A 12,558-nucleotide genomic window follows, 5' to 3' on the forward strand; every position below is an offset into this window, starting at 1 on the left:
ATAAAGAATGATACGGGTAAAAAATAAGTTGATGAAATTGCGTTTTGTTATAACTGACCATGTATTAAATATAGGAGATGAATCTAGCGAGCTGTAACCAACCCTGATCGTTTTAGTTTTCTTGCATGGATTTTTTTTTGCAAAGCTGCAATCTCGCCTCACATTAATTAGCATAATTTCATTTAAACAAAAAAAAATCCACACCTACAGTTTTAATGAACTGTGTGTGACAGCAACACAGATGTGATAGTTAGATAATAGAAACATGTTTATAGTGTGCCCCGCGAGGAACACATTTTTGTTTACATACTATGGAATTTACTATAATTTATTTATTTCTGAGCCGCTTGTTTTCTAAATTACACACAAAAATAGTACAATAGTACAACATTTTTGTAAGAGGATGGGACGGACTATATGTAATATTTCGATCAGAACAGTTCCCTTCCCCAAGTGCTATATTATGTTGTTGTTTTTTTCCAATGTATTTCCGGGGACGCATGACCCGACCCCTCCCCTAAAACACCACTAGCCAATCTAGACTTCCTCTACACAACTTCCTACACACACGCACGCACAAGTGATATACAGTGCCGTAACAGTGGTAAACATTAATCACTTTTGTATTATTGTTGGGGGGGGGGGGGGGGGGTAGCATGTTCCTACGTCGCAGACTATTTCAAAGATCCATCCTGGCAACTATGTGAGCAAAACGTTGGTTATCATGGTGCTTTTCGACTAGATAGATATTATTTGCTGGTGATTAGTGCATCGTATATACGTGTAAAATTGTGTCCATTACTCATTGTCTGACAATGACACTGGACTGCGTGATGTGTATTTATGTTGATTGCTCTCAAATACTGATAGTTGGTATATATATATATATATATATATATATATATATATATATATATATATATATATATATATATATATATATATATATATAAACTGACGATCAAAAGAAAGTATACCAATTATTTTTATTATAAATAAACACAATACACGTTCATGGAAGGTTAGATAGGTTCCAGAATTGTTCGTTATAATGCAATCAATGACGAATAGTCGCACATTGCTGCGTTTGGGCGATGCCGCACGTGCAAAATTAGTTTATTCATCAAATTTATACTGCACGAGAAACATGATACTCTTACACATAAGGGTGTAAAAAGGGTGCCATTGCTTAGAACATGCCTCAGTCAACAGTAAAACACCAGAGAACATGGCAAGGCTAACTACTGAAGAAAGAGAGAGAGAGAGCTATTGGTATGGTGCAGGTGAGTTATGCCCATGTGGCAAGAATCCTGAATTGCACAAAATTGACGATCACCAGGTTGATACAGCGTTACAGGGTGACTGGCAGGACTGCAGACAGACCATGAAGTGGAAGACCCCGCATCACAACAGCCAACGAGAACCGCCATCTCCGCATCTTACACTTACGTAACAGATTCCTCACTATGACGTCATCTGCAGCGACTGACCTTGGACATGTCATCAGTCGTCACACTGTACGTCGTCGACTACGACAGCATGGTATCAGGGCCTATCGACCATTCAGAGGGATGACATTGACGAGGCAACATTGACTTCGACATTTACGTTGGGCACGTCAGTTTCAACGCTGGCAACATCGGAACTGGCAACGTATACCCTTTTCTGATGAGAGCAGGTTCCAGTTATTCAGAGCAGGTTCCAGTTATTCGACGTGCAGGAGAGAGAACAGCTCCGTGCTGTGTTCAGGAGACTGAACCGTTTGGTGGTGGATCTGTGATGGTTTGGGGCGGTATTTCTGGCCAACAGCGAGCAGACCTTATTGTCATTGACGGAAATCTGTCCGACGTCGGGTCCATGCTTGCATACTTGCACATGGTGAACATACACGCTATTGAAACATGTTCTTTGTGGTAAAATTTATTCATCTTCGTTATGAGTGGTCCTTTATGAAATCGCACATTTCACCCCTAGTGCTGTTGTGAACTGTGATATTATCATTTTATGGGTTTTATTGAGTATACTCGTGTTTATTTATCACCAAATTATTATACTTTCAAAATATAACATATGAAATTGTGTCCGTTACACTACGTCCGTTACACCTTGTCTGACAATGACACTGGACTCGCCGTTCCGATTTTCACCAAAAATGCATTTATTTGCATCGTTAGTATTCAATTAAATTTATTATACATCATGATGTACAATTTATTACCTGTGTTTATTCCACTGAAAAATACGTGCATGTTTGCTCCTGAAACTGGCTTTATTACCGAGTCAGATAGTAAAAACCTTATTGTTATGCGAGGAAGTGCATTTCTGTATCGTTAGTTTCATTATTAACTAGGTCACAGCTAGCGGTACAGAAAATCGCAGCTAGTCATTTAGTCAAATTAATGTACACTTCCGTTCGTGATATATACACAAACAAATGCATATTAATTGCAAATATCAAAAGATGTCGTTTTAACGAGTCAATCATCAATGAGCCCTTTATTTTTGGGTCTCCCCAAGTCTGTTGAGCACAAAACATATTGTACATTTTCTTTTCTGTAAAAGAAGGAGATTGCACACAATCTGACAAACAATAATAGTAATACAAAACTTTATTAACGTCAAAAAATAAAAGAACAAGTCGACGACTACTCCACAATTCAGTAGTAATAAAGAGTCTTTGTTGCAAGCGACTGGAAAGTGAACGCGCTGGAAGTAATTTAGTGGCTGATTAGGGTCGCTTAGCGCTATGCAAAGCAGGGCAGATAAGTATATTTTTAATAGAGGCATGCCGGGGCGCACATCATCATTATTCCCGCTCCAGCTCTCAGCCGAAGATGACCTTTGCCGCTTAAGCAGCTCGAAGTTGCGCCCTGCTCTGTTGATCTCCCCCCACTGCTGGGGTTGATGATCCAGAATTTGGGTATGCTGACGGAATACAAACTGTCACAGAAGGGAGGGAGGGCCTACGTAACACAAGTGTACGTTGGCCAACCACAACAACCTGCGACCAGGAGGAGAAGACAGAGACGGAAGAGGAGGATCGGAACGGCAGAAACGGCACAGGGGGTACCAAAGCCGGTGGCGGGTTCCTTCGCCGCCGCCGACGCCAAAGACACCGTCCCCGCTGCGACGCAGACCGGCCAGCCCACATCAGATTGAAGTGGACCCGCCGGCCAGCCCTGACTCTCCAGAGCCCACGGCCTGACACCCCCACCGGCCGGCCCTTATAAGGGCCAATCTTATGGCGCTGTTGGAAGGGATCGTATCGGTGGTCGCACTCAGACCCAGTGCAGAGGGACGCCGACCAGCTGGCAAGCTAAACACGGCCAGACAGGGACCAAGCCCCTGGTTGTGTACGCCCCATCGATGGAGCAGCTGCCAACAACGCCGACCAGAGGGATCTTTCCACACCGGTACGACCAACAACGTGGCAGCTTCCACATCAACATCGTTGAATCGCGTACCGGAACCCTGAGTACCATGCTGACGATGCAGCACGACGGTGTCTTCCAGCAGGCATACGTGGGGGATGGCTCCACACACCGTCAGACCCACGGCATGCTGCGCAGGGAGTTCGCGCAGCACTACGGGGACGTCGTCAGCCGATACCAGAGGGAGCTGCTTCACTTCACCAGCTTTGACGCCTGAACACCAAACTAGCCCTTAATGCTATCTAGGTTCGTATAGGTCGGTACATTTAGGCTTAAATTCAAAATCCGACACCCTTTAACTTTCGGATGAACCGTCAAAATTAGCGTTCAATCACCATAATTTTGTTCGGACGTAACGCAAACAAATTACTCCTGAGAAATTTCAAAATTTACCGCCGCCTCTTCCGCCTTACCTAGGTCCACCAACAACCGGTCTTTTGCGCTACTTCAGTGCTTAAGTCGTAAGCGAGAAGCCCGCCTCCCCCCCCCCCCCCACCCCATTTCCTGTCTTGGACGGAAGAGCTACTTGCGCCCACGACAGGCATGCGCTACAACAGTTTGCTCTGAATGTGCCCGTTAAATCTATGACCTGACCTGACCTGACCTGCCGCGGCACATTGCCCAGTATATAGAGGTGTGGTGGACTGATCGAATACTGACGCAACATATTGTTCAATTTATTGTACAATCTATCATTTTGAAGTATTAAAATTATTTGTTGTTAAAATTGTAATAAACGTTATGACAAATTACAATTCAGGATTTTTTTGCACAATACTACACACACACACACACACACACACACACACACACACACACACACACACGTTTCGTAAAATCAGTACGATTCACACTTGAGTGTAATAATTTCTTTATTATCCACATTATCCTAAATATGAATAACGAGCTAGGTTCATGTCAAAACGTTTGAAACATAACTAGAAAGAGACACTAAACGACTGGGGAGGTCGCATTAAGTTATGACATCGTTCCCAAAATTACGTCATTCGTTGTACACGTGAAATCATTATGACACACGTGGGTCATACTGGTTATATTTCTCTAAATATCTTGAACTATGTGGATACTATATATGTTATAATGTTATATAATTAAATACTAAGCATTAAATCTATTAGTGCAGAATCGTATATGACGAAAACTATACAATCTTATCTTAAATATAAGCCATTGTCAGTTCTGCCATAGGTACGTCATGGTATATTTTTAACAAGATATTTTGATTCTTTTGTTTCATAATTCTATAATGTTAATTACGATATTTTCCATTATCGGATTTCGACGGATTTCGGATATAATGTTCAATTGGGTCATCTTAACAATTTAAAAAAAAAATCTTCTTTTGTAATTTGTTCTAAGTTGAGTCGTATATTTCCTGGACTAAATAGTGTAACACTGTTCACTAAGTTATTAGCTTTACCTTCAGAGCTTTGGCAATAGCTATAGCTCCTTTCCCTCGTAGTGAGTTCCAACTGAGGTCAAAGTTTACAAGAGATTCGTTGTAACTCTGTAAGAAAAACACTCTGTAATAAAAAAAAGGTTCACCTAGACAAGTACGTGCATAGCGGGAAAAGTTTGCAATGTGAAAATGTCAAATGTTGCAAAAAAAAACAAAACAAAAAAAACTACAATTAAAAACAAAACAACAGAATTTTATGTTGTGTATGAATGATACAAATTTACTTTTGATGTATGTCTTACTTTTAAAATGGCACATGATACAACACGTCTTACTAGTCAGAGCGGGACATAGCCCAGTGGTAAAGCGCTCACTGGATGTGCAGTCCGTCTAGGATCGATCCTCGTCAGTGAACCCATTGAATTATTTCCCGTTCCAGCCAGTGCACCACGATTGGAATATCAAAGGCCGTGGTATGTGCTATTCTGTCTGTGGGATGGTGCATATAAACGATCCATTGCTACTAATGGAAAAATGTAGCGGATTTCCTCTATATGACTAATGCCAAAATTACCAAATGTTTGACATCCAATAGCTGAAGATTAATCAATCTAGTGGTGTCATTAAACAAAACAAACGTTTAACTTTAACCTACTAGTCTTGAAGCTGAGAAGACCTTTTCATATTTGCGGAGATATCCAGGTGGTTGTGAAATTGTTACTCGAGCAATTTAAAATATTCAAAATTGCCACAAAGGAGTCTAATAATTAGCACAATGCTAAATATATATACTCTATATTTCAGTTGTAATACCGTATATTTCAGTTATATGTACAGTAAATTTCAGTTTTAAATACCATATATTTCAATTGTAATACCGTATATTTCAGATGCATATACCATATTTTTCAGTTATATATACTGTATATTTCAGTTTTAAATACCGTATATTTCAGTTGTAATGCTATATATTTCAGTGGATATACCGTATATTTCATTTGTCTTACAACTATATTTGACTCATTCTCCTTCGTCTAAGTTCTTTCTTTATGCCAATTCAACTTATGTGGTTCAACTTACTAGGTTCAACTTACTTGGTTCGGTCATTGAAACATTATTGGCGGTTACCATCATTTGTTATGATGAATTTTACTTGTAGAATACAGGAAATTACATTTCAGAACATCTAGTTTATAAAGATTTTCTGGGGGATCATGTCTCCAAAACATCTTAGAAAATATACAGCACTTCTACCTGCAGATGATATTGATATTTTTTCTTCATCTATTATCTTGGTTACACTGCAGTGTCAGTATGGATTTTTCAACTATGGGACGAGCAATTTTGAACGTTAAGGAAAAACCTAGTCAGTCCTAAAAAGTAGAATTTTGTGATATTGACAAAAAACTTAACCCGGTCGGGATTAATCTGTCGTTTAAAATTAAAACTGACTTAGTAGTTATTTGTACATGTCTTCTTTCGGCACAACATGTTATTATTGTTATTAATTTCGTTTTTCGGTGGTGGTGGTGGTGGGTGGGTTTTGAGACAATACCTCTTGCAAATTGACTGATTATGTTTATCAAGCCACAATGTTAGAAAAGCCACATGAAAATGACCTACAATAACCTGGCAAGTCCGTATGATGCTCTCGTTTATTTCAGACACAATTCAAGGGCCATAACTCGTGCCATAACTCGTGTGGGGGAAAACATGCGGAAAACATATTTTTAGTATCTCAAAAGTTCAAGGGCCATAACTATGTGAAGATGGGTAAATCGCCATGAAAGTCAATCTTGACCTGTCACAGTGCATGATAAAGCTATACACAAAATTTCAGCTAAACACCGGTTTGTTTTAGGGACACTTCAAATTTTGAAGGGGGGGGGGGGGGGGAACCCTGCACTTGAATTCGCGACTGAATCTATCAATCTACTCGGTTTTGCTGAAAGTAAAATTTTTTTTTTTAGTTGTACCCAATATTGGTTTTAACCTCTTGTTTAATTGGATAGTAATTGTACACTAAATAGTTAATGCTAATAGCACATAAAACATATTACAAATTGCATGTTAATTCTTACAATAATTATAAGGTGTTTTTGCTATACCTACATGTACGGTACATAGTAGTAGAGCTAGTGAATTTTAACCATGGCTAGTTGATTTTGAAAATAACTGATCCCATGCTTGCTAGGTCATGCGCGGATCCTGGAGTTGGGATGGGATGGGGGGGGGGGGGGGGGGGGGGCGTCGAGAGTGCGTGCCAACTTTTTTTTTTTCGCCGATGTCAAAGAATAAAATAAATAAAAGCCTACTGAAACACCCCTTAACAGCGCAACCCCCTCCCACAACCCATGGATCTGCGAATGTAGGTTATGACAGTAAAGTGTTTATTGTACGACATTCAAATTCACTTGCTTGTTTAATTATACAAATCATACATATACATCAGATGAACATGTTACAGTTAGCACTGAAAAGAAGCTTGGTCTATAAGAAAAAATTGCAGTATCTTTGATTTGCTAGGTTTTGACTTGAAAATCATGGACAAATTGTAATAACTTCGACTTACTAGGTTTTGGCTTGACAATTATGGACAAATTCTGGGATATTGAAGACTTACTACGTTTTGCCATCACAAAATAAAAGACACTAAGCATTGTTTTCTTCATGTAAATTACTATATGTGATAAGGCAAAAGACAGTACAAATATGACCCTCAGTTTTGAAAAAAATAGACTTACAAGGTTTTTCCTCACCACTCAAGCAATGTTTGATTTACTGGCAACTCAAGAACTCAATATGTACAATATTAACCATCACTGACTGGTATTGGAAGGGATGCGTACTGAAAGGGATCATGTTTGCATACCATTAACTATTTAGCGAATATTAAAATAACGAAGTCTGTAATACATTACTGTATATCTGATTTATTGCATCAAATTTCATGATATGAGTCTTCCTACTACAATACATGAACACAAACTGGGAGCCAACTCAGATAGCATTCTTAGGTTATTCATCATTATCCATAAGAGTCCAGAAGGTGATGGAAGGTCTTGAGTGGTACATGTAAGAGTGCTTTTGCTTTGTATGGCAATGACATGAAACAAACAGGCTCATCTAATAACACCACGGTTTGGTCCTTTCAGTTTCCCAGGAAGAACATTTAGTACTCTATCTATGTCTCTCTACTGTCTCTACACTTTACAAATTGTCAAAAACATTCATATTTGTTCTCAGTAACCACCATTTTTGTTTACAGTCGTTTTATTTTCTTTGAACTACTATAGCATACGAAATAATAGTATGGCATTTCAGAGTATGCTAAGCAACCAAACTCAATATTCTGCAGCTGGTACTAAGAGGTGTGTTTCCAATATTGTCTTTATAGGAATGGTTTTCTAAAATTTGTCCAATTGTTTCATGGATATTTGACATGTGAAAAAGCAAAGACCAACAGGACATCAGTGTCTTACTAATATTATGTACAACAATATTTAGTCAGTTTTGAACAGTGGATTGCAAGAAGGTAGTACTAAACCAAATAACTTCCGGCTGGGTCAAAGTTCGAGTTGCACTTTTGATAGAGAAGTGAACACCACAGGTCCTGTGATTGGTTATAAATGTGAGTGTGTTCGTTGTAAAAAATAATAGTTTCATCTGGGTAAAAAACAAAAACAATTTTATTTCATCTAGTACCAATGTGTCAAATAGTCTTGTGCTTGAAACATGTATGGGGTACCTGTAAAAACAAGTACTCGAATTTTGTGCAGAACTAGGGTAGTCATAGACCTTACCCGTTATCTCAGAAACGAGCAGCTTGACCCCTATTTTTTTCTGATTCACTTTAAGTGTGAGGGGTGGTAGTATTTATATCCGTGGCGTTTATGTCGATTGATACGCTGCAGGTAGGAGTTTTAGCCACATATGTTACTATTGTCGTCTATGGGATTTGATTTGGTAGTATACACCCTATAGCACATATTCAGTGCATAATAAAACATATTATGATTTTGTCATTTTATTTAATTAAACTATACTAGTTGATTAATTAGCCATCACTCGACCATGCAAGTTCACAATGACCTCGACCTTGACAATAATATCTGTACATGGCTCTGAATGGAGTTTGTATCAAAGTTAGCACTGAAGAAAAGTTGGTTTTGGCCTATAATTCATACTGTAAAGATTTCAACAATTTCTTTTTACATGGTATTTGACTTGCCATATACAACTGCTCTTAAATATGGTATTATATATAGGCAACCTGAACTAAGATTTTAATAGCAATTTTTTTTAATATTAAAAATAGCATGTGCCAATAGTGGGTTAATGTCTTTAGTTTCCATTAACATTGTTAATTTTTCATGTATGAAATTCTGAAACTCAAATTTGTAAAGAACTTCATTTTTATTGTAATTTTGACATATTTATAGGGTGCTAAGTTATATTTTAGACAAATTTGTAGATTTATGCAAAATTTAAAGTAAATTTGAAGAAAAACTTTACCAAAAACATAATTAAATTTGTTGTCACTATTGTGCCTTCTGTTCTTATTTATGCATAACAATAAGGTTGTTAAACATATACTTAGATCTCAAGATCTTTTTTTCCCATTAATAATCACTTAGTTAGCTCTCATGAAGAGCATTTTGAGTTTATACTAGATTCAGAACAATTTTTTTCAGATTTGATTATCTGCCTTGGTTTAAGTTGATAATTTATTTTATTGCTAAACCTGTATTACCTAATGTTACTAGCTAAATAAAATGCTGGATTACAGATTGTAGGAATACATCCTATATACATATTGTATTCATCCGGATTAGAAAATAATGCAAGAAAATAGATGTTCGGGTAATTTTTGTCATTTAAAAATAGCTTTTTTCAGTAATTAATCAAAAATAAATGTGTGAAAGCTGCATGATAATTCCAGATATCATAACTATTAAAACCTCCAACTACAGTAGGCTATAAATAAAATATAGTCAGGAATATTGGTGGCTGCCAATGGTTTTGATGGTTCATTATGAAAATCAGCATGGCCGATGGATTTGAAATTCCCACACCTGGTAACTTGAAGACACCCACACCCAGCATACATGATTTCCTCCCAACACTAATGTTCAGGACATTAAGTCATTACTTCATACAGGTACAGTCATGTTTGTGTTTCCTTCCTCAGACAGTGCATTTTTTTAATACTGATATTTCTTTGATGTGCCTGTTAAGGTCTTCATAATCTAAGGGTCAATCAAGTGCATGTGTTTTAATGGAATTCTTTAAAGGGGTAGAGGTACTCTGACTATCTTTGTTGTCTCTACATATATACCTGAGTACACACACCCAACTGAAAGTAAATATCTTCAGGAGTTTTATTTTAAAACATTTTGTTGTTTAATATGACATATTGCATTTGTACAAAACTATATACAATATATATGCCTTTTGAGGTGTACATTATATTAGGTTGCACTATAGAAACAACAGTTTCAGTGAAGTTGTCAGTTTATGTCAGAATACACCAGATCCTGATTGTCATAAAGACACATAGCTGGACACTTTCGGCTGGGTCAAAGTTCACGGTGCACCCAACTTTTGATAGAGAAGTGAACACCACAATTAAGTCCTGTGATTGGTTATAAATGTGAGTGTGTTGGTTGTAAAAAATAATAGTTTCATCTGGGTAAAAACAAATATGCAATTTTAGTTTATCTAGTACCAATATGTCAAGTAGCCTTGTGCTTGAAACATGTAAGGGGTACTTGTAAAAAAAGGTACTCAAATTTTGTGCGGAACTAGGGTAGTCATTGACGCTACCCGTTATGTCAAAAACGAGCAGCTTGACCCCCAATTTTTTTCTGATTCACTTTAAGTGTGAGGGGTGGTAGTATTTATATCCGTGGCGTTTATGTCGATTGATACGCTGCAGGTAGGAGTTTTAGCCACATATGTTACTACTGTCGTCTATGGGATTTTATTTGGTAGTATACACCCATTGTTGGTCTTTATTGTTCAACATTTATCTCAGTGTTACTACTCTACACTGCATCTTCCTCAGTGAAACCACTCACACATCCACCCATTTTGCATTAAATGCAGTTTTGAAAAAGGATTTAAAGAGGAAATTAGTTAATTTAACATTGCTTTCTATTCAGTACGAACGAAGGAAGGAAATGTTTGATTTAACAACGCACTCAATATATTTTATTTACAGTTATATGTCGTTGGACAAATTGTTAAGGACCACAGCGATTGAGAGAGGAAACCCGCTGTCGCCACTTCTTGGGCTACTCTTTTCAATTAGCAGCAAGGGCTCTTTTATATGCATCATCCCACAGACATGATAACAAATACCACGGCCTTTGATATACCAGTCGTGGTGCACTGGCTGGAACGAGCTATTCCATATGAGACATTGGCATACTCACGGGTTTGTATATCTCTAATTTGCGCATTTAGTTTGGTTAACAGAGACTTTGTCCGTCAACAATCAAGATTGACTTTCCGAGTAATTTCTCAGGTAGATTTGGATCGTGAGTTTGTTCAAACTATGGGTATTGGTATTGGTAGCAAGTCATTATTTACGATCAGCAAAGTATTCACTTCCTGGCTGGCTTTATATGCTGTAAATAGTCTATGTGAAATTTCTTATTCAACTCAAGGATTGTACCTGAATTGAAATTTGTGCTTTGGGCCTTTTGGCCATAAAATTACCACAAACATTTGCAAAGGATTCCATGTAACAACTGATGAGCATCTGCATGATAGACAGTGCACCATCGACTAGTGCATGCGATCATACAGCTGTATCTATAAAACCATGGCGACGTGTACGAATATGAGTAGAGAAACTGATCCCAGTTATCATCAATCACCGCCCTTGTAAACACCGAAACCATTAATCAAAATGTGAAATCAGCATTGTGGTTAATATTAAAGTAACTTTTGAAATTATCATTTTGGACAACTGCAATGAGAACATACATCGTTGTCATAAGAATATTTATTTTAATCAGTATTTCTTTTCTATGAAAGTCATTAATTACAAAACAAATAAATATTGGAGTACTTGAGATGCTAGCTTATGAGCTCTCATTTCTTTCGTTCATTGTTTTCCTGCCAATACCTGATCAGGAGCTGCAAGGGCCAAATATATCAGTCTATCCATATTTCATATATACCGCAACCTGCCCTGTGATGTTAGATAACTTTAGTTCATAGCGATGTGTGAACCTCCTATTATGGGTATAGGTTTGATATAATATTTTCATAGTTCATATCAAATCTTAAATTTGAGGTAAAGTGCATTAACAAGAGTATGGTATTAATGACCGTATGGGTATATTTCCAACTGTTTGGATACATTCATACAATAAATCTCTGAACGATGTTTAAGATACTTATTTTAGGGGTTAGAGGTAGAAAAATACCCATATATCTTTAGAAATAATAATAATGGACCAACTGAATTCCAATTATGTTGGAAGCAAATCTTTGTCATTTCATTGCCAGGACTGGCATGATTTCATAATTTTCCTGATCCAGCTTAGAAAATTGGATATAAACCAGTGTGTGTGTGTGGGGGGGGGGGGGGGGGGGGGGGGGGGGAAGGCGGCAACGCAGACTCTGGCCCATCCAGACCTATATGTGACATAATTATATAAAATATCAATCCTCTGATGTTAGCTTCAGAGTGTT

The 12,558-nt window shown here is 37.6% G+C and overlaps 1 protein-coding gene across 1 annotated transcript in view; it reads right to left on the bottom strand.

The window, feature by feature from the left end:
• The window catches only part of LOC121369419 (leucine-rich repeat-containing protein 74B-like), a 158,501-nt gene that overhangs the window by 29,750 nt on the left and 116,193 nt on the right, over nucleotides 1-12,558 (bottom strand). The window contains exon 14 of the mRNA XM_041494520.1: nucleotides 4,873-4,959. Within this exon, the coding sequence (XP_041350454.1) occupies nucleotides 4,873-4,959 (87 nt within the window). The remainder of the gene's footprint in view (nucleotides 1-4,872; nucleotides 4,960-12,558) is intronic.

Source organism: Gigantopelta aegis, chromosome 3 (genome assembly GCF_016097555.1).
Source record: "Gigantopelta aegis isolate Gae_Host chromosome 3, Gae_host_genome, whole genome shotgun sequence".
NCBI lineage: Eukaryota > Metazoa > Mollusca > Gastropoda > Neomphalida > Peltospiridae > Gigantopelta > Gigantopelta aegis.